General features: G+C 38.8%; 1 protein-coding gene across 2 annotated transcripts in view; it reads left to right on the top strand.

Moving 5' to 3' along the window:
* Window positions 1-21,968, top strand: part of TTC29 (tetratricopeptide repeat domain 29) — a 158,503-nt gene extending 136,535 nt beyond the window's left edge. For both annotated transcript variants that reach the window (XM_020782992.3, XM_020782991.3), the window contains exons 12-13: window positions 21,546-21,612; window positions 21,851-21,968. In XM_020782992.3, coding sequence (XP_020638651.1) covers window positions 21,546-21,612; window position 21,851 — 68 coding nt within the window. In that variant the 3' untranslated portion in view covers window positions 21,852-21,968. The remainder of the gene's footprint in view (window positions 1-21,545; window positions 21,613-21,850) is intronic.
* Window positions 21,969-23,298: the final 1,330 nt, after the last annotated feature.

The following is a 23,298-nucleotide window of genomic DNA, read 5'->3' as shown; positions in this document are numbered from 1 at the left end:
CCATAACAAATGCCCTTTTCCTGCAATAATCCATTTTGGAGTCTTTGTGTTCTGTTAAAAGATGGAAGTTGCTCAATGATTTCCTTTCAGTTTCTTTTGTTTTTAAAAGCTGAGAAGCTATTGATTCAAACTATTACATCTGTGTATCTTTCAGTAGTGTATCTTTCTGTATTTTTGCTCTCCTCCTAAATTGCACTTTGTCAGTTTTATTAAAATAAAAAAAATTGTATATATTGTGACACTTTCAAATGCATGTTATTCATTTTTGTTGTCCTTTATTTGTGCAAGTAAAAGGCTTATCTTCAAGAGTGTTGCTTATCACTGTGATGTCTTAGTTAACAATGTCATAACTCAGTGCAGTGTTTAAAAACCTGAACATTTCATAGTACAGCTTAATGTAAAAAGGGACAGAAAGCTTTTATTATCTCCAGCTGAAAAGAACAAAAGAAAGCTGCTTGCAAAATGGTCTGAAGCTTAAGGTGCGTGTTTTTTTGCAACTTTAAACTAGGAAGGCTAATGTGATAATTTTTGTTTATTGAATAAGAGCACCCAGGTTGATTGATACAGTAATTTCAGCTTTTGCTATGGCAAATATTTAGCTCATTATCAATTTTAATAGCATTTTGCAGAACAAGCCTTTTCTTGATATGCAGAAAATACTATTAAATTTCCTTACATAGATACATTGTTATGACATGCAATAACTACTTGAATATAAAAAGGGATTAATAATTTAGGAGGTGTTAACAAATTAGGGCCATCATTAAAAATACTTCGAACCATTTTGTAGAAAAATCAGATTGAGGTAATGCTTTGCTCTTATGATAAAGAATTACAGCATTAATTCTGCAAAGTGAACTTATTGCTCCTATTCGTCTCTAAAACCCTGGAGCATTAAAAGACAGGAAGAATGAAATGATCATTGCATTTTTTTCAGGCATAACAGCTCTAATATTTCCATCATCATTTCATAGCTTAGCTTTCACAGATGTGCTGAAGAAAAGGCCCACCAACGTCATCTTTTCCTTTGTTTTGCTATTGCTGTTTTATGAAATCAAGTCACAGTTTGTAATAACATACTGGGATTTTTTGCTTGTCTAGCATTCTGCACCCACTGAAAACTTCTTCTTTTTTAAGAAGCTGCAGTTTTTTTCCAAATTATAATCTGCTTTCCATATTTTGTCTTGTTATAATCTTCTTGCCTGATTTCAGTATTAAAAGTGTTTTTGGACTGAATAGTTATGAGGTTAACAGCATTGCTCTGTCTGGCTCAATAATGCCTACACTGATTGGCGGCAGCCTTTCAAAGATTGTTTGTTTACTTGTTTGTTTGTTTGTTTGTTTGTTTGTTTGTTTGTTTGTTCATTCAACATATATACTGTCCCATAGTATATATACTCCCTGGGCAATGTACTGCAAAGCATTCAACAAAGAAAAAATAAATACAAGCTCACCCCATCTGGATAGGTCAGGGATTTTATGCAGTCTTTATTGCAGGCAAAACATGTACCCTGTCAGGGAGCTACTGTATATCTCCTCTTGTGAGCAGTATTTGCTTAGTTCATAACAATGAAGGAAGTTTTGTCTTCAGATGTCTGTCTCCTTTGTTGTTTAAAACAAGTGGGAGTGGATGGGTTTTGCTATTTCTTGGTCCTCAGGTGTCTTTCTCCACCCCCATTTTAAGAAATTTAGCAGATGATAAACTGAGACGGGACCTTTTCTATTGTGGTGCCCCACGTCTTGAATAACCTCCCCAGAGAGGTTTATCTTACACCCATGTTTTGTCCCTGTGTGTGAGACAAAGACTTGCTTTTCACAGCTCTTTTTCTTGTCCGAGTGTTTACTGCTGTTCTTTTTAGGCTTGTTGTTGTTGTTGTGACTTGCTTTGTTGGCATGCAATTTTTTTTGCTGCTGCTGATGGTATATTTCATACTGTGAATTACTTGTGAATTGAGCAGGAGTCCACAAATGCTGACTTGGCTTGCCAGCTAGCTGATGATAGTGTTTGTTAGCACTAAACCTGTTGTACAATATATACAGAATGCTGGGGGAAGAAGCATAGCTTTTTCTTAAATTTATAGAAGATAGAGAAGATTAGACAAAATAAAACAAAAGCCACACAGTGGAATCCTATTGTATTTTTAACAATTATTAGAAGCCTTCCCTTCCCTGAGCAACTGAATAAAGTAAGGTAAATGTGAAAATCCATGGTGAAGATCTCTGTGATACAGGTGTCTCAAAGCCAGAAGTTACTTTCCACTAGTGAATTGATTTGAGTGCCTATGTATTTAAAAAGATGGTATCATAAACTTTTAACATAAATGCACTGTGTATTCTGTAGAGATAGTTTGCTGCTGAATACTGTGTTTCCCCGAAAATAAGACAGGGTCTTATATTAATTTTTGCTCCAAAAAAAAAGCATTACGACTTATTTTCAGGGGATGTTTTATTGTTTTCATGTACAACAATCTACATTTATTCAAATACAACCATGTCATCTTCTGGTGGCTGCACAATGCTGCACAATGGTGGAGAGCGGAGTTACACTTTACTAGGGCTTATTTTTGGGGTAAGGCTTACAGTATATTACAAGCATCCTGAAAAATCATACTAGGGCTATTTTCAGGTTAGGTCTTATTTTTGGGGAAACAGGGTATCCCTTCACCCATAGTATAAAGTATGTTCAGGTTTATGCAGGGAAATAATTTTCAGACTTAAATTTGTAGCTGCTGGTACAAATCCCCACCCCATAATATGAATCATAGCCAAATATTTCGTAACATCTGTGCTTCAGCATGCTCTAATGTGAAGTTTTAGTTGAATATTATAGGATGGAATTTATGTCCCAGTTCTTGATGGTATCCCGTTTACACCTAATTCTCTGCAATCATTGCACTTCTTGGATTTTCATGTATTGTAAATTTCGATTTTGTATGTATTGTAACATTACCTCAACCATTTTCAGTTTTACTTCACCATCTGTGACCCATCACATGTTCGAAGCATTCTCTAACCAAGGGGTGTAGACTTTTTGGTGGCAGACAAGAATCTATCCATGTTTGCAGAATTGTGTATGTATATTTCTTCTTCGTGGTCTCTGTGAATGCATATTAATGGGTTAACTCTGTGCCTGCGCAGAGATCTCCAGAATATTCTAGCTTTATGCTAATCTAAGTAGGACTGCCTCCCCTCCCATCCACGAGGTCCGCCCGCCCTCCAAGCACCTCAGTTCTTTTTTACCGCCGCTGCATGAGGTCTCCTCTTAGAGCTGCTCCTCTTTCGCCTTTGCAATTCCTATAAAGAACAAAGTTTTTTCTCTTAGGACATTTCTCATCGCTAACAGTAAGAGACTATATCAATCCCCTACCCCTTTCCCTTTGTTTTCCTCCCCCTCCCGCCATTTATAGCAAAGAAGCCTCCCCCGTTTAAGAAGTGCGTCAATTGCTCCAATAAGATCTCTCTCTCAGACGGTCATAAATACTGCCTTTTAAGAATCTATCCATGTTTGCAGAATTCAAGCTTGGCTTTTGTGTATGTATATATTCCACTAAACATTGTTCTTTTGCCTTATACCTGCTTACTTCTGGGATGAACAAATAATGCAATGCTTATTGAAAACTAGAATTTCCCTGATTGTCAGCATTTCCATTGTTGTAACTAATTGTGGAATTTAATCACTGACATCAGAGGGAAAATGTAAGAGGAAAACTATGCTACTGTTTAAAAGAATTACCATCTCCCCAACCAAAACAACAGCAACACTGCAGTTTATTTTTATTGTGCTGTTTCCATAAAATAAAATGCAAAGTGGTCTTCAGGGAGTAGTCAGCTAAGTTCAGTGAGTTTTTCTTTTGGATGACAACTTTGTTCAGCGCAGGGTTTCTTGAGTACAAAATATTACACCAAAATCCTGTTTCTCTGATTGGTAGTGTGGTGCTATAACAGAAGTTATGTTTTTGCTCAAAACATCTAAAAATATTGCTGCCAGAGTTTGTGCTTTTGACCTCTGATGCACTGTTTCCCAGGACATGCATGCAAACACAGCTAAGCCATAGCTTTTAGAAAACACTCATTTCAAATTTCTTCTTCACTTAAAGACTTTTATTGTAAACACACATTAATGTGATAGCTTCATTGGAAGGGCCATAGCTTCACCCTTTGTTAACACAGATTCTTAGCCATGGATGTTAGAAAAATGGACTTGTTCCATGTTGGGCATAATTAGAAAAAAACATCAATGAGAAACCTGCCTAGATTGTACTACCTTTATAGAAATCTACGGTACAACCACATCTGGAATACTGTGTGCAGTTCCAGTCATAACTCCTGAAAAAGTATATGATAGAGCTGAAAAGGGTACAGAAAAGAGCATCTCAGACTATCTATCCAAAAGCAAGCGAACATGATATTTTTGTTATATCACTAAAAAATCACAAACATAAGCTAGCTTTTGACCTTGAACTGGTCTTCATCAGGCTGCACACCACAGAGCTGTGGATGGTACATTAAAAATTAAAAAAAAGTTCCAAAAGGTGTGATCAGATGTGCATACCAGGTCCTTTGTTAAAAATAAGTGTTGGAATGAGGGCTGCAGACTGAAGTCAGAGATACAGATTTTAGATTCCAATCTTGTTAGACAGAGGGTTGCCAGTCATTCAGCATTCTCCCACTATCCTAGGTTGAAACACAAGATTCCTTTTCAGCTTGGGATAGAGGTACCCAGAAATGTGGCAAACTCTGTAACAGAGACGTTGAGATAAAATTGAGTGTATACATAAGGTGAGCTAATTGCAGCCAAATTAAAAGTATTGTTAAGTGGTTGGAGGAAAATGTCTTCAGTTTGCACTCCCACCTGGACATTTTTAAATGCTAGTGTTTGGTTGTAGATGGTTGGCTATTCAATATATCTCCCATGGTTGGCTATTCAATATATCTTCCATAGTCTAAAATTTGAGGCTATTTAGGTTTTTTTTAAAGGTAAGGAAGGAAGGAAGGACATAATACATACTATAAAATTATAGTATGTATTATAGTGTGGAGAAAGTAGATAGGAAAGGCCTCCCCCACCCTGTAATACTGATTGATAGTTTAAGTCATAAAGTGAAACTGAATGGTGGGTGACTGAGGACAGATCAAAGGGAGGATTTCAAATAATATACAATATAATTAAATTGTTGACATTGCTTGCACAGGATGTAGTGAGGGCTACCAAGTTTGATGGCTTTTAAAAGAGGTTAAATAAATCCATGGAATTTAGGAATATCACTAGCTACTTGTGAGAATGGCTATATATCACCTTCAATGTCAGAGACAGTATTCCTTTATATATCGGTTGCTGAGCATTGCAAGATGGAGGGTGAGATCCAGAGGGTCTTGCTGGCAGGTTTCCCAGAGGTAGTTGACTGGCCACTGTGTGAATGAAATGTTAGACTAGATGGCCTTTGGTCTGATTGAACGTGGCTCTTCTTATGTTCTTGAGGTCTCATTTCTACAGTAAAATAATACTGGCGCTCAAACTTGCAGAAAACCACATTTTGTGTAGTTTTTTCTCTGTGATCACAGCTCCAGATTTGATTAGGGCTAGATGAAATTAAGAAATTGCTATTTCCAAGAAGGGGAGGTAGCCATGATACTATGTTTTTTCTATAAAAATAAACCAACCGTGTAAACCTTACTTGGCATTTAATGTCATCCTGTTGTGTTTATAAATCTAGATCTCTGGCACATCTGAGCATGTAAAGCTGGAGTTTTGTCTAAAAAGTTTTATAGTATTAGAAATTCAATTAATTGCCTGCCATCATCAGAATCGTTCTTTACAATAAGAAAACCACAGATTATGGCAGAAGGAGACTGTTTCAGAGGCACAAAGTATTCCAGTAGGGGAGAAAGATACACAGCAACTTCAAAGTCCTGTTCTTACGTGTATTTAAAATGAAGTTTCCTTCAAGCAATATATCTTAAACCATTTGCTGTAGTTAATTATTATGCCTTTTAATAACTAGTCATAGAGATGCTCCTGAGCAGAGCTTAACATGTCACAAGTAATGATGTTATCTGTAATGCACTGGGGTTTTTTTTATTATTATTATTTTAGCAGTGTTACCAACATGGAAGTAACATCAGTGCATTATTCTTTTGACATAACAATATTTACTTCATACTTCTAAAAAGTTCTTTTGGAAGATGGCCATTTGGAGGTTGTTTGGAGCCTTTTGGAGCCATATTTTGGTTTTCTGTTGTAAAGCATAGCTTAGTTAGTTGGTTGTGTTTAAGTGACTAAAGCATGGTGATTAAGCAGCATAACCAATCACTTCTGTGATAATGAGAAGGAAATAATTAGAGATGGGCATGAAAGCACTTCTTGCTGGGCCATCTTGAATCATAGGTGCCACCCGTCCCTTTCCTCCACCCCACCCTGCCAGCTCCCCCCACTGACTTGCTGACATGCACTGCTCATTCCCTCCCCATCATATGATCTTCTAGTCCCCACTGGAGCCCAAATGTTTCTTCTCTGCCTCCTCCAGCAGCTGCCCATTGAGACGAAGACATGCTGCACTGATGATTTAAGACAGCCCGGCACAAAGTGCTTTGTGCCCATCTCTACAAATGATGTTCTGTTACACTTCTACAGTAACAAGTAATGGATTACTTTTTAAAAACTAATGTTCCAAGCTCTGTTCTTGAGGAATAATTGTACTATCAAAAGTACAGGAAGAAAGACCTACTTTGGAACAACTGCACATAAATGGCATCTGTCTAAACCATCTACCATCTTACAGGGTCATCTGTGAAGACAATGAAAGCAACTTTAATCCAATATTCCTGACAGAAGTCTGACAGAAATAGCTTTAGTAATAATCAGAATGTTCCAGATACAGTATGTCTGAAGTCTCCCATCTGGCAGAGCCTGTTTGGCCAAGAATTGTGTTTTTGAGAGCTTTCCAAATTTGCTGGTTCAGGGGAAAGTTTATCTCACAAACCTTAAAGACTTAAGCTCTCTTGGGCTTATGTTTGTTGAAAAGTGCTGGGTAGCTTCCTCTAGCATAGCCTTTGAGAGATCAGTGGAAATAACACACTTCAGGCCAAGGTTTGAAAGCCTATCTGAGTATGGCCTTTTAAAAGTGCGGATGGAAGAATATCTGTCTGTCTGTCTGCCTGCCTGCCTGCCTGCCTACCCACCTACCTACCCACCTACCCACCCACCCACCTACCTACCTACCTACCTACCTCTCTCTCTCTCTCTCTCTCTCTCTCTCTCTCTCTCTCTATCTATCTATCTATCTATCTATCTATCTATCTATCTATCTATCTATCTATCTATCTATCTATCTATCTATCTATCTATCTATCTACTCGAAAATAGTATGACACTGTGTCCAATTCTATAAATCCTTTCTGTTTACTTGGCTTCCAGTGATCAAAGTTAGTTGTGAGCAAACCTGAGATCTCTGCACATGAAATGTGTATGGAAGTTGCATAGTTGTAATAAAAATAAATGTGTTGAAGTAGCTGAGAACATTAGTGACCTGGAATAAATCAGATTTGTGACCTGATTTCTTGTATCTGTGGAGGAGGAGGATGAATTTAGAAATGTGATAAGCAAGAGGTCTGATGGTGATCTGTAACAGGAATGGACAGATGAGAGGGTATATTCGAAAGTGTATATTTGAAGGTGTAGAAAAATCAAACACCTGGTGGAGAACCATATCTTCATGAGAAAATGTACAAAAGAATCAGAAGATGTGATGCAAGGATAGACTGAAGATGTGCAATTTATAGCAGTGTAGTTCAGAATGAAGAAGACATTTATAGCTAGAATAGAGTTTGGTGTTTTCAGCTCTCATCACTGACTCTGGACTATAGAAAGAGCTCACTTACACATGGAAAAAAATTGTTCTTGCATCAAGTTTAGTGTGCTTCAAATTGGTTTTTTAAAAAGCTGACTACATGACACACAGGAATCATGGAATTGTTTTGTTTGGGAAGTGCATTTTTTGGTTGGAAAGTGAGGCATTTTATTTGGCCACAAGAGGGTCATTTATTTTAAATCACTTGTGAAATCAATTTATTTTGGACCATTTTGGCATATTGTGAGCACCTCTGTTGGTGTAAATTGTTTCTGTGTGGTTTGTTGAGTAATGGATGCCAAAATCATGGGTTTGGGGCTGCAAGAAACCTTGTAGTCCAATCTGAAAAGAGAACCAGCAAAGAGAAAGATTAGGTAGGGAAAAGCACTCCTTCTTCACAAGCATAGAAGCTGCAGATCTGATCAGTGCCTCTGGTCAGTTTCTCTTTGCCACTTACTGGTGTGCCTTCCCTCTCACATCCTGCTGGCTGCCTCTCACAGCCATTAGCCACTGCTGGTGTGATGTTCTTTTAAATTTTAAAAAATATCTTGCTATCTGGCATAGCCCTAGTATGGCAGATAGAAAATAAATTAAAACAGATTAGACTGCAAGCTTTCACTACAGACCCCCCACACACACACACACATACATATGCAGGGAGTAGAGAAGAAGAGGGAACAAGGGAACTGCCAAGTGGGAAGGCTTCCTGTCCTTCACCACATCTGTCTGTCTGTCTCTGGTGTATTTTTTTTCTTTTTAAAATGATCTAGCTTTCTGTGTATAAGATCAGTACTGTTTTTCAGCAGTTACTGTTTGAAAACTAAGTGAATAATCCTTGTTATTAAAAAAGGAAATGAGAGGGAATGATAGGGAGATGAAACTGAATATAACCAAAACAATCTACCAGAATCTGCCATTTCAACTAGAACAGTGGTCAGGAAACGGGTAAATTACCCCAAATGGGATAAAAATGAAAATCCTGGGGGTAATGAGGACATGACCCTCACCCCATTCCCTCCTCCTCTTCTGCTCAGAGGGGGGGTCCCGGCTGCCTGACACCCCCTTCCCGCCCCCTTCTCTGGCCCGGCTGCAACAGAGCCACAACAGATGGCGGCCAGCAATGGGTTCTGGCCGTCGGCGTATGGCAGGCGAGGTGGCAGCGGCAGGTTCGGCCATGGCGGAGGGCGAGGCCAGGGTGAGCAGCCGGAGGGCCCCAGTCAGGAGGAGCATCCCCTTCCAGTGTCTGGAGAGGTGGATTGTGACAGAGGGGGGCAGGCTCGGTCATGACAGTGGTCCAGGCCAGCCTCCTAGTGCCGGGACACCAACGCCGCCCCACAGCCTGTCACCATTCTCAGAGGAGCCCATTGGGTGGCAGCGGCGCTTGCCCGGCCACGCGGCTTCCTTTGGCAGTGCCTCCATGCTGGCCAGCCAGGCCTGGCGGAGCCTGTTGCCCTCCATGTGGCACCTGTTGTGGCGCTTCGACGGTGAGGCCCATGGGAGCCCTGATGCCAAGGCCCAACATGGCCGCCCCAGCGAGCAGCCAGCGGTGCCGGAGCGGGAGGGGGCGTCAGGTGACCCTGGAGGGCGAGCCACCTGCTGCTCTTCAACAGCTACCCAGGAGCCGCCCCAAGGGGCCAAGGACTGAGTGCGGCCTCGCCAGGCAGAGGTGGTGGTCGAGGAGGAGGCCCTGGCCTGGGCGGCGAGGCTTCAGCGGTGGCGCTCGACTGGCCATGCGTGACCGAGATCCTTTCAAATGAAGGGGGTAATGTTGGCGTATATACATTTTTTAGGGGGTACAAGGTAAAAAAGTTCCCTGACCCCTGAACTAGAAGATAATGGAAGGCCATTTATTCATATTAGTGTAGAGAATGTTTTGATTATCATTATGCTTATCTGATGGGTGCTTTCCTTTAAATACTTTCAAAATGTTTGGCTACCACAATAGAAAAAGTAAAGCACCCTTCAGATAAGCATAATTATAATAAAAATTCTTAGAATGTTCGCAAAAATTCCTGAAGGCAATTAGCTCTACTCAAATTAGTAACTCAGATAAATCACCATTAATTAGCTAATATAAGTCAGCAGGCAGTTTCAAGCCCAGAGACACTCCCTGGTTATTTAAATTATGTATATTACACAGTAAGTGAAAGGGGAACAGCAGACATGAATGAGTAGGAAAAAAAACTGTTTAGGGGTAATACTCCACTAAAGTCTCCTGAAATTCCCAGATCCAACCCAAAGGAATACAAGGCAGCTTTGACCCCCATACTCAAATAATATAATCCATGAACACCCCATGCAGCCCTTATTTCAACATTGATTATGCATGCAGTGAGCAAATTCTGTATTGGAAGCTAACTTGCATATATTTGTACTAGGAAGGGAGAAAAGTATTAATAGTAGTAACTAGCTTTAAATTGATATCACAGAGCTTTGAACTATAAGATCAACACTGTATACTTGAGAAATTCTCTTCATTTGGATTTCCCAAGACATTGTTCTGACCTTAACTACGGTGGAATATATTAATATTGAAATAGAACCCACAGGTGTACTATAAAGCTGAAATAAACACAGAAGAGAGAATTAAAATCAGAACATCTAATGTTTTTGCTGAACATAATGCCAGAAATTATTGCCAGGGAAAATAAATATTCATTTATTTATTTTATTTTATTTTATTTTATTTATATATTTGATTTATATGTTGTTGCACATATTTACAGCTGCAAGGTTGATCTGGACCCAAAAATGGAAAAATCAGGAAAATCCAAAGATGGAGGAGCTGTTTAAAAAATTATTGGATATTGCAGAAATTGCAGAAATTATTGGATATTGCAGAAATTGATAGTGTATCAGAGGCTTTACGTGAAAACCCGAGAATATATGTTAAAGAAAGCTGGAAAGTGTTTTATGATTCGGCCCAGAAATAAACATGAAGAAAGAATATAGCATATGTTAGGGATTTTAGTATTGTAACACAGCCGTGGAGCCAAGATTATATTAAATATTGTATTACTGTAAACACTTCCCTATGTATTTGGTCTGTTGTGTTTTGTTTTCTTTCCTCTCCCCCTTATATTTGTTTCCCTTTGAATGTTTGATTGTTATATAATTTTTAAAAAGGAACTAGTGATAACTAGGGAGAGGGTTTCTATGACATGTCATTTTTTTTAACCTATGTTTCAGTTTATCGGTGGGTTTGAACATGTTTATGAGTAATCTGGCAAGGAAGGCCAGATTACTCATAAATATGTTTGAACTTGCTTATGGGTTCATGTGGAGGTTGCAGAGATACAAGATTTGTAATGTGAAATGTCATCAAAATCCATTTCCTAGCTTTTCAGAACATAGGCATATTAAATGTTATTACTGTATTTGCTGGTGTATAAGACTACTTTTTTGCCCTGAAAAACATGCCACCAAGTGGGGGGTCGTCTTATACGCCGGGTGCACTTCAGTTGGGATAGACATAGCTGCCCATAGTGGCCTTCCGATGCCTGCCCACCTCATTCTACATACCGTCCAGTATTGCGCAGTATCCAGCGCGGCCGTGGCGAACATCAGCAGCAAGACGGGGTGCCAGCCTTTTTGACGTGACCGGCCCGTTCTGCTCAGCGGGAAGCAGCGGTGCTACACCCCTTGTCTACACAGAGCTCACACATGTGCACTTGTGCACTAGTGCTGGTCACAGGGAGATGCAGGGGTGGACCGGAGGCGCTGCGGTCACGCTGTGGCCGTACAATGGTGACAATGAATAGCACCTTTTATTTGGTGTGTGGAAGGTGTGCGGAAGAGGGGGTGGTCTTATATAACAAACTATATTTTGAGTAGAAATGTCGGGAGGGGGTTGTCTTATATGCCCAGTCGTCTTATACGCCAGCAAATACGGTACTAACTTTATATTTGGTAAGTGTATTGCTTGCTATGCTTAAAATAAGAGGAAAAAGTATATCTGTGATTTGCTTAGTAATGAATTAGTAAGAATGACTAAATTTAAGGCAATCTTTTGAAACATGCTATCATCAAATACTTTGTCTTAGTAAATAAGATTGTTAAGGGTGTTAGTCTTAAGTAGAACACAAGTATATCTACTGCCTTCTAATAGTGTTTTTTCTGGTTTATGGTATACTTGCACACAAACCTATTACGTATATACATAGAGCTTATTTTATACATATTTTACATATTTAAATCAGCCTTTCCTGACCTAATGTTGAAGGTATCTGTATTGATTTCTTCTACATGTATTTATTGTGTTTATCTTAGAGATAATCGGGATTAATGATAAAATTAACAAGAGTAAGATAATTTTTGTTTAAGATCTTGGATTACAATCTATGAAATAAAGAAAGAAAAGGAGATGGTATTATAAAGGAATCAATGTATTTCATCAGTGGGTATAAAAACATTAGCCCTGGGAAAGAGTGTTCCTCCAAGAGGTTTAGCTGCCCAGTCTTACTTGCATGGTACAAAATGATTTGCATTTTTAGAGAAATTCAGGTCTTCAGTGAGCTCTAGTGAAACATGAATAAATTGCTTTCTTTTCCTCTTTTACAGACTTTATGAAGCTGAATCCATTAGGGGTTGAGCCAAAGTGAAATGAAATAAAGGCTGCAACTAACATGATGGAAACCCTGGATTAGGTTTCCTAGTAGTCGAAGCTTAGCTGCGATGGCCTGTGTGTCAAGTTAGTGGTCTTTGGGGAAGCTCATGAGCACATGTGGATTTTTTTTTAACTGCTGCAGGTCTCCAAAGCAAGCAAAAATCAAATACAGACGCAAACATTAGGAATTAAACGAAACCTCAGGAAGCAATTCATTAGAGAGAACTTGAATTGGCCATACCATCTTTTCCTAGCCTGCCAGTTGGCTATCCTCTACTAGCCATCTTGCATGAAATTTATTGCATACATTCATGCCTGTAGAGAATAGGTTGTATATAAGAGAATGACAGAAGTAATGCAGAACCACTCCTCTGATTTACAGCAGTTGGCCAAAGTAAACCAGAAGAACCTCAGTAAGCAGGGAAGCACTCTACACTTCCCCATGACTTAAAAGTGTAAATGGTGATTTATTTGTTTGTTTGTTTGTTTGTTTGTTTGTTTAGAATAGTGTGATTAGCTTAGCTAATGCCATTGATAATAAAGTACTCTAAATACAGGTCCATCATCAAGGACCTTTGTGTACTTGAAGTGCTTAGGATCTATCAACTGCAAGCTGTATGGTTTGTGAAGTCTCATACAAAAGGGGAATTTGCACTTGTGGCTGAGAGAAATCTTTCAAGAGAAGTCCGGATTGGTTTGTGAGAAGAAAGTCAAAGAAATCAAGACCTTCAGCATTGACTGCATTGGTGCACTACACAGAATTCCTTATCTGTTTAGGTATTGAAAACTAATTATAATGAGAGTACAGTGGCACAGAACTGGAGATGTATAGTAGTCTTTTAGATAAATATACAAACATTTTACCCATCTGCATCTATAAGGGATCCCAGAACATTATAAAATGGAAATCTGATAAGCTTCTCATGCAAAAGGATTTGTTACCGTGATGAATGAATAATTGTAAAACTTTGTTAAAATGTAACCTGTGTTTAGTAAAGAAAAACAAAATTTGAAGTTTATGTAAAGCATGGTTCTGCTGATAATTTGCACGCTGAATTTTTAACATGTGCATTGCTTACTTTGAAATATAAACAGAGTGATGAATTCAGAGCTCTAACTGTCTGTAAATAAGAACTTCTCGACTGATCCTGGGAAGCCACATCATAACTCTGTCTGTTTCCATACCAGTTACTGTACTGCTTTGACTCTCAAACATTATTTTTCTTGAAGAGGAAATGTCCATGAAAAAATGTTTTTTGAATACTTTTTTTTCTTTCCTCTGCCATTTACATCTTTGTCCATATTTTTAAAAAGCACTAATTGCTAGTGTGAAGGAAATTATCCAGTCTTATACCGAGAGAGTCAGCAGACCAATAGGGCATATCTTTAAAGGGTGACTTTTTCCTCCCTCAGGAGCATAACCTGAAGTACAACTGACTCTTCTCTAAGGTTCAGTGACAGGAAATCTGCCTTGGCTCTGAAGCATGAGAGCCTTCAACCTGCTTTTCCCACACTTTCTTACCCTGAAGGGATGCACTCAAAGCTAATGCTCCTTAAAAGCTTTGAAGCAAAACTCTAGCTTTACAGAAAATTTCCCTGGCATCCTATTTTGGTTCATTGCTGGATTTTCTCTGCTTTGCTGGTTTCAGTTTATATGCCCAGAAGATACCTTTTCCTAAAATCTGGAAATACCAGTTTTCAAAGAGGAAGCTTAGTGTGATCTCTAGATATTCCGAGAACAAATGATGTGTAAGCCTTTAAATATCATTAACATTATGGAAATAAACATTTCCATCATCAAAATGGTGTTGAGCATTCTCATTAATATGTTGGTAATGCATATTAATGAACTACAAAGGTGCAGGTCTCTGCAGACAGACAGTTTTCAGGAAGGAGTTGTGTCATTTACACATTTGAAATGAAAAGCAACAATACACATTCTGTGTCTTCCTCTTTGAATTTAGCTCTCCTCTAAGTGTGCTCAGTAGTTTTCCTGAGGTCCAGGAGGCTCATCGTACAGTATAGCCCTGGAACATTCAGGCCCTCTTACAAACAAGCCCCATGTGGGATGTGGCCAGATACCATCTTCGAACCATTGCTTAGACAATGGTAGATAGATATCGACCAAAATGGTTTGGCAAGTATATTTGAGAAAACCTACACAAATAGCATTCAGTTGACCACAGATGCTTGGAGCTATCCACATAACACTTTTTCACTTCACCTCACAAGCATGGATTCATTTTGTGGCATGGACTGATAACATAGTATCCAAGATCTGCATCATCAGGCAAAAAAGGATGAAGTTGAAAGCCACCCTGAAGGAAGTCATGCACTTTTCCTTGGCACAAAACACCAGCAGTCCATCCAGTCAGAACACCCAAAAGGCAGAACACTATTAAATGTCCAAGCAGATGGGATCACCCACAAACAGTTGGATCATAGAGAAGAGCCTCTACATCAAGACTGTTTCCCTGTACAATCATGGACTTCTTTGTGACATTGTGTTAATGAAACAACTGTTTCCCAAGAGCTGCTGAAAGGTTTCAAGCATGAGCTGTTGGAATCATGAATGCTCTCGCTTTGGATTGGTCATGATGATTGTAATATGCAGTTCATCACTGTCTCTTGTCCACAGGGTTATCGGGAAAATCAAGGATCAAGAAATTACCCTAATGGCCCTGAAAGAACTGAGTCAGTCATGATAGGCACACCTAATGAATCTGTCAGCAGAACATCTGGCATTGCTTTCTCTGAGGTTGGACCTTCTCTATTTGGACCCAGGATTTCTAAAGCTGGTTAAATGAAGGTGGAGAGGCGTAACAAGTTCTCCAGCAACTACTGCAGTCTTGGAAGCATCTGGTATGAAAAATCATTGTCCTTCTCAAAAGTGCATTGCTTTTCTCCGTTCCAATGCTAGATGAACTCAATTACTCAAGAGAAATTGAAATACCACACTCTAATTCTGAAATACCAAACTGGGCATTCTCTATTGAATTCTGATTCTTTCCAAGTGAAGCTAGACTTCTCTCTCTTCAGAAACATTTTCACCCAACCACCTTATTTACATCTAAACATGTCAATGGTATTCCCTCACTCTGCTTTAGGTAAGAATCCTTTTTAAGATCATTGTCAAAGGAGATTCAAATGGAATGGATTGAACTTACTCAAGCAGTAAATTGATTGCATTCATTCAGATTCACTTGAAATTGTTCAGCTTCAGGTATAAATGGACAAGTAGAAAGGCAAGGTGGTAGGAAGCTCTGATCCAGAAGAATCTAAAGGAAACTACTTGATCTCCAGGGTGATTTTACTCATCACTGCTAGAAAGATAATATATTAAAGAGCTGTTTGAAGATAGAGGAGCAATAGAACCTACTGTCAATGTTGTTATTATGTACTGTCAGGTTGTTTCTGACATATACTGTTCCTATGAATTAATGACTGCCAGAAGACCTTATCAATAGCAGTCGTGCTCAGTTCTTGCAGATTAAACCTGTGTCATACCTGAGCAAGTCAACTCATCTCATGTTGGATCCTTCTATTTTCTTGCTGCCTTTCACTTTCCCTAGTTTATCTTTCCCAGTGAATCTTGTCTTCTCAAATGTCGATATTGGATCGGAAATGCTGGTATAAAGTGCAATATGGCTAGGAAAGAATATCAAAGCTACTGGATTCTATCAATTTTTTGCAAAAGTAGTGAAGCTTATAATGATTTGGATGCTTTAGTGAATCTTTTCAATCAAATCTATAGAGTAGGAATCATTCCTGAAATTTTAGAGTAATGCCATTTATTGCATGACTCTGAAAGGGAAATACAGTACTGAAGCATATACGTAGTGACAGCAGAACAGTAAGCTTTATGAGTCATTTGCTTTAGGTTTTCTTAAAAATAATACAAGGAGGAAAAAGTGTGACAGAGCAGAAGACATTCAGTTTGGATTCCAAAGAGGTTTTGGAACCAGGGAAGCACTCTTTGTCCCCATGTGTTTAGGGAGCAGTTGTGTGTCATAAATGTGGATGTGTATGTTGCTTTATTAATTGTGAGAAACCATTTAACCAAGTTCAACGCAGCAAGCTGATGGACTTGTTCTTAAGTACTTCATCAAATAACAAATCCTAAGATTCGCTACAAAGAAGCCACAACAGTTAATATACCATCAACATGCCATAACCATGTATTGTAAATATACTTGCGTTTCTCTAAGTGTCTCCATCCTCAGCGGCACTGACAAAGCTGCATCCATGTTCTGCTGCCTTTACATTCTCTTAGTAAGCTAGTATGCAACTTCTAGTAATTCAAATCTAGAATGCATCCAAATCAATTAATTATTTACTGCCCAATCAATTCTGGCTTATGGCAACCTGCCAAGGGCATTCTTGGAATAAAGGTACTCAGACATAATTTACCATTCCTTCTTTCTGGTGGTGGTCTAGAACTCTGCAGCTTGCCCAAAGCCACACAGTTGGCAGGGCACATAACCCCACAGACGCTCCAGGTGATCTCACCTGGGAGGCACAGTTATAATTTGAACTCGCATCCCTTAGCTGTGCTCCAACCCAATAAACTGTACTTGTAGAATACAGCTAGGATAATAATAATAAGAAAAAATCCAGCAGTTTGGCAAACCTTTGACTTACATGCTTCTGTACGGTAATGCTTAACTGATATTTGAACTCTCTATCATTGTTTAAAATGTAATATTTCTTTTACGCTTAATAAGCTAAGTTTGCTTTGTAAGATTTCTTCCGGGCTGATTCTAAATATGATCACTCAGCATGGCTTACCTCTAAGGAAATATGTGTGAGAGTGCAACCTAAATAGGTTTATAATCATTTTTTAAATACAATATGCCTGTGCTTTCCTCAAAGCTCTTTTTATAGTTAACACACTATACAGCCTTTTTACATTACATGATCAACTTTTTGACAATGCAGAAGTAGACAAGCCCAGCTAATGGAATAATAGCCTGCAGGGTGTTGCTAAATGATATACGAATATAATCAACCTTTGTGATGACTATTCAAAAGTAATCCCTTTTGCTTTCAAGTGCAACATATATTTCAGCAAAGCAAAGCTGTATTAAAAAAAATCTCTGTAGACTCCACTGAAACTCTATGGCCTTCATATCTCCACAGTGGTTTGGCTGTTCTCTTTGAGGTTTAAATTTAAGGTAATGGCTACTGTATATTCATGTGAGTGGAGAACAATACCTTTGATTTGTTGGAGAAATGTTATTCTAGCTACCAAGGGTCCTATTCTGTAAATTCTGCCACACTCCTTACATGTAGCTTACTCTGTAGTTTCTCTGTAATGGAGTGCGCTGGAAAAAATGGTTTGTGTAGTCAAATTTTACAAATTCATTAATTTTTATGGTCATAAAACTGCTTTATGACTTGTTCATAAAACTGCTATTAAATTGTCCTTGTTTCATGGCTGTTACTACAGATCACAGTTAAAATCTATAGCAATTAGTAAAAATTTAAAAACATTTCTTTAATACTGGTTAGTATTAACCATTCTTTCTTTCTTCATTTCACAATTTTAAATTACGGGTTTATAGGAAATATAGGTAAAATTAAAAACAAATTAAAAGGTTAAGATAATTAAACTGTTGTTGTTGTTTTTTACTATAATCAGACTACTTCAGTAGCATTATCTCAGCCATTCACTAGAGGATATTTAGTACACATGGTAGGGCATAAATGGCTGCACGTAAGTACTACATTGATTACATTTCTCTGAAGTCACACAAAATTTGTCCTGTAGCCCTGCAGCCTCATTTTACTTGATTATTCTTTAACCTTCCTACTTCACTTTGAATTCTATTAAGTGACTTCCAGATGACCCAGCTAAATTCATGTCCTGGTGGGAGAGACCCTTCAGCATTCTTCAATTTGGCAAATTGTGTTGTTTTTATTTTCCATATGTTTAGCCTTGCTTCTTCTTGTTTAATATTTAGAGTTTGAGTTGTTTTCAAGAAAACTTTTCCTTGATTTTCACCATTGTCTAGGTGGTTAGTGTTCATAAAGTTGATGGTTTGGTGCTGTATTACCTTATTTTGTTCATTATTTGCTAGAACCTCTCGATGAACTTCTGGAGGGGCAATGCTAGCCAACAAGTAGACTTTTTCAGGGGGGTTGGTTTCAGGCAGCAGGTAATAATCCTGAATGATTCTTTAAGAGCTACCTTCACCTGTTTGGCATATGCTGATTTATATAGTACCGCTCTAGCAAATTCTGGTGTGGATTAGCCCAGGGACAAAGCTCTTATTCTAATTGTTTGTGAGTGTGCATCCCAATCTGTTTTCTAAATATGTTATTTCTGGTGGCAACTTTCTGTTTGGTGTTTAGACAATTTTTTATGGATCAGGGTTCAATCTAGAGTGATGCCCAAATATTGTAATTTTGTTAGGGCAAGGTTCCAAAATATTGCCTTCTCAACTGACTGAGAGCTTCTTCTCTGCCTCTCTGTTCTTTAAGTGGAAGGTGCAGGCCTGTGTTTTTAAAGGGTTTGGTTTCAGCCAGTTGTTTTTATAATACAGTGGTGCCTCACACAACGATGTTAATTGGTTCCAAAAAAATCAACGTTGTGTGAAACATCGTTCTGTGAAACACCATTTCTCATAGGAATGCATTGAAAACCAGTTAATCCGTTCCAATTGGAATGGATTGCCATCGTTCAGTGAAAATCCCCATAGGAAACATCGTTGAGTGAAACAATGTTTCCTATATTGGAATGTATTGAAGCCGACTCAATACATTTCAATGCCTTTGCGAAGTCCTTTTTCGCTCCTGTAAAAGTGTCTTACAATGTTTGGATGCTGTTTTAAATGATTGCAATGGTTAGTCCACCTCCTGAAACCTATGCAAACTGATTTTGGTGTTGTTCTGACACTTCGTTAATTTATGATGATTTTTTGAATTTTCTCCATTGGAAACCATTGGATGGTCTGTCTAATGGTTTCCAATGGAAAAAACAAAAAATCATCATAAATTAACAAAGTGTCAGAACAACACCAAAATCAGTTTGCATAGGTTTCAGGAGGTGGACTAACCATTGCAATCATTTAAAACAGCTTCCAAACATTGTAAGACACTTTTACAGGAGCGAAAAGGGAAATCGGGAAAGGGCTCTTTGATCTCCGTTTGCCTTTTAAAGTTCTTCCCGATCTCCCTTTTCGTTTGTATTTATTTGACAAGGATCATATTTAAAACCATTTATGACTAACTGCAACATTGTAGGATCCTCCTAATAATAATTGTGCACCGCCAAGTCAAATCTGAATTATGGCAGCCCTTTTCAGAGTTTCCTAGGTGCAAAGTACTCAGAAGTGGTTTGCCATTCCCTTCTTCTGGGGGTGCCTTGGGACTGTGCAGCTTGCCCAAGGCCACACAGGCTGGCTCTTCTGGGATGCACAGTGGGGAACTGAACTCCCAGTCTCTGGCTTCATAGCCAGATGCTTAACTCACTGAGCTATCCAGCCAGCAGGATCTTCCTAAAGGCCTTGGTGATTATTAAACTTAGAGATGGGTGGACTTTTCACTTGGTTTGGTTTTATAGAAATACTTCTCGGAATCTGCTAAATTTTTAGTACATTTGTTAGAAAGAATCTAAAATAAAAATATTTTTATATGGAGTAAAGCAAAATTGACAGCCACCCATCCAGGTTTTGAGTGCTTGAGACTTAAAAGTTTAGGTCTGAATACTAGTGCACTCAGTGATATTTGTGGTAGTGTTTTAGGGTTGCTGAAAGCTGGCTGGATAGCTCAGTGGTTTAGGTGTGTGGCTGCAGAGCCGGAGGTTGGGAGTTTGATTCTCCACTGTGCCTCCAGGGGCGAAGAGCTGGCCTGTGTAGTCATAGGCAAGCTGCACAGTTTGAGGATGTCCCCAGAAGAAGGGAAACAATTTCTGCAAATTCTCTAGATAACCCTGGAAAGAGTTGCCATAGATTGAATTGACACTGATAGCATGCAATTATTATTTTTATCTAGCGTTGCCATTTCCTTTTCTTGACAGCTTTTCATCTTCAACAGCTATGTGGCTGGTGTGACCAAATCCATACTGGTACTTCCATATAGCTAAGAGCAGTCCCTCTAGAATTGGCCCAGCGCAGATTGTTGACAATGTTTATATCAGTCTACTGGAGCTTTGACTTCCTGATGGTCTTGTCAGTAAGAGTTTATTTTTGGGACAACTTATGCTATTTCTGAAGTCAACCAATTCCATTTAGGGTCAGTTTGCCCTGCTGAGCGCTCTTGGGTCAGTTCCACACTGAAAACATTGCAGCTGTTCCGCTTGACTATAACTTCACATAATGCTTATGACAGAACAGGCTTCAAACCTACACATTCTAGAAGAAACTGCTAGATAAATATGAAATATGCAGATCCTTATTGGTTGAAAAAGAAATAGCACTCTTAACAAAACATTGCTGAGAATGTGGCTTCAAAACCAGTTATGTAACAGAAGACAAATTTAAATCAGTCGAATCACCTTGAATCTTGTGGATGTCTAATAAGCTCTTGTGTCTGATTAAGTGGATTTGTCCACGAAAGCTCACGTTAAAAATTATAAAAGTTAGTATTTAAGGTCACATCATGCTTTTGTCTTTTTTTACTCTTTATTTTTATTTCATTTTCAGCTCTATGCTTGCACAGACTAACATGGTACCTCTTCTACAAAATAGTCACTGCAAGTTTCCTTGCCCCATGTACAAGTAGTGTAGTGCCACCTCTGAGTAGTATTATAGCCTGCTCCTGCCATAGGTGAAAATGTATTAAGGGCTGTGGGGAGGAATAGGTTTCTGGATTTTTCTGTGGCATTGATAGTTCTTGACCAGAGTAGCCCTGCTCCCATTTGGGGGGGGGGATCATTCGCTCCCCTTTTGGCCCGTGAGCTGCCATGGGTCAAAGTTCATGGAGTAATGATGGCATGGAATCAAGAAAGGTTACTCGGGCCGTCTAAAGAACCAACCTCCCTGTCCAAGCAAAGGACAATCAACATTGCAGCATATAAACTGTATAGTAGACTGAAATAAACCTCTAGTACTGATAAGTATATTTTCATTGATGATGTGTATATTTCACAGATGCTGAAAATGAAGAAAAGAGTGAGGAAACATCTAGATCTCCTATTATTTCTACAAATACTAGCTGGTACTTTATTTTGTCTTTTTTAAGCTATCTGCTACGCATACCTGCTACTGCTCATAAAATGTCAAAGGAAAATAATTTAACTTAATTTTCAACATGCTTTTAATGTACATGTTTGTTTATTTTGATCAATGGATTCTGTTTCTGATGAAATCAGTAAAATGTGTTAGTACTGATTTTTCAAATTCAAGAGAGTTTTCCATTAGCCTAACCTAACTTCCCTTTGTTTTCCACTTTTCAGAGCTATGGGAGAGCTTCTGAAGGACACAAATGAATTTGAGAAGTTGCTTGCTAATATAAGCCATGGAATATAATCGTGGAGCACAATAAACACATGCTAGAGCTAATCAAGAATAGAATGTAGTGTGTTGTATCTTTTCTTTCTACAGTTATCAGAGGGAGTAGTGCTGTTCGCTCCTAATATCAGATTTCTCCTATACAGTACAGGGAAAGGGGAGGAAATACTCAAAATGTTCACTAGCTGTCCTCAACCATGCTTATTGGAGGCCTGATGAGATCACTGCAGTGAAAATAAGTTATTCAGATAGGTGCAGGGGAGAAAGGAGGGACTAGGCAGGTGACAGGCGAGTGGATGTTTTGGCCCACACTGGATTGCCCAGATGCCCCAAATAATAAGGATCCATGTCTCCACACCACTATCCTGCCCACCCCCACAATCTAAATGAACAGAAAAGAATTTAAATGGGCAGTAAATTTGCTGCCCAGAAACAGGGCCCCAGGAATGGCGGTACCACCTGCTCCCTTTCTCTCCCTGCCTTTCCCTTTCTCCATGCAGATTTCTGGTAATGATTGCAAGGGACGGATTACTACTTTTACTGTCAGAGCCAGGCAGCATGGAGATCAGCAAGTGTTGGCCTTCCTCTGTGCAAGTCTGAATTCTTTTGCATTTCCACTCAGAAGCCCCACCATTTTCAGGAAACCTACTTTGAATGAGCATGCGTAGGATCTCATTTCTGTGTCAGTTTTGAGAGACTGGAGTAATGTATTCAGGTCTTGTTTGTTATCAGAAAGGAAAAGCGCCCCAGGAGCTATGAGGAAGTGACCATTTTATGTTGTTTTTTGTGTTTTGTTTGTGTTTTGTTTTGTTTTAAATGATATGCCTTCTTTAAGATCTGGGCTATGAACTTTATTCCCTAGTCTCACTTTTGGAGATCTGTTTTTGTTTTCTTATATGCATTGCAAACTCTTTTTTTTTAGTTGTTCATGCCCTATTGTGATATGTGATTCCTCTGCAGACCATGCTGCTCTTCTGGTCAGAAAAAATATCCACCCTTTCCAGCTGTCTGTCTTATCATAAAGATAACTGGATCCTAGGTTTTAAAACTCCCTGTTTGGGATGTTCTATGAATGTGGAAAAGGAGCAGATGTTTGCATATTCTCAGATTTTGCTTCCCATTCTTATTCCAAAGTAAATTTAATGTTTTTATTTGTGAGTAGTCCTGTGCAAGCAAGATTTTTGTACTCCACAGTTCCACATTCTTACATCTAAATAAGAATGGACTGAAGAGTAACTGCATGCTATCTAGTTGAGTCTTACTGAGAGCAACCCTTTCCAGGATTTTGTAGGTACAGAGTACCAGAAGTGGTTTCCCATTTCCTTTTTCTGCAGGTCCCTGGGACTATGAAGCTTGCCCAAGGCCGCACAGGCTGGCTTTTGTTCTAGGAGGC

Source organism: Pogona vitticeps, chromosome 5 (assembly GCF_051106095.1).
Source record: "Pogona vitticeps strain Pit_001003342236 chromosome 5, PviZW2.1, whole genome shotgun sequence".
NCBI lineage: Eukaryota > Metazoa > Chordata > Lepidosauria > Squamata > Agamidae > Pogona > Pogona vitticeps.
The sequence above is the reverse complement of the archived record's forward strand: the minus strand, read 5'-3'. Positions and strand labels throughout refer to the sequence as shown.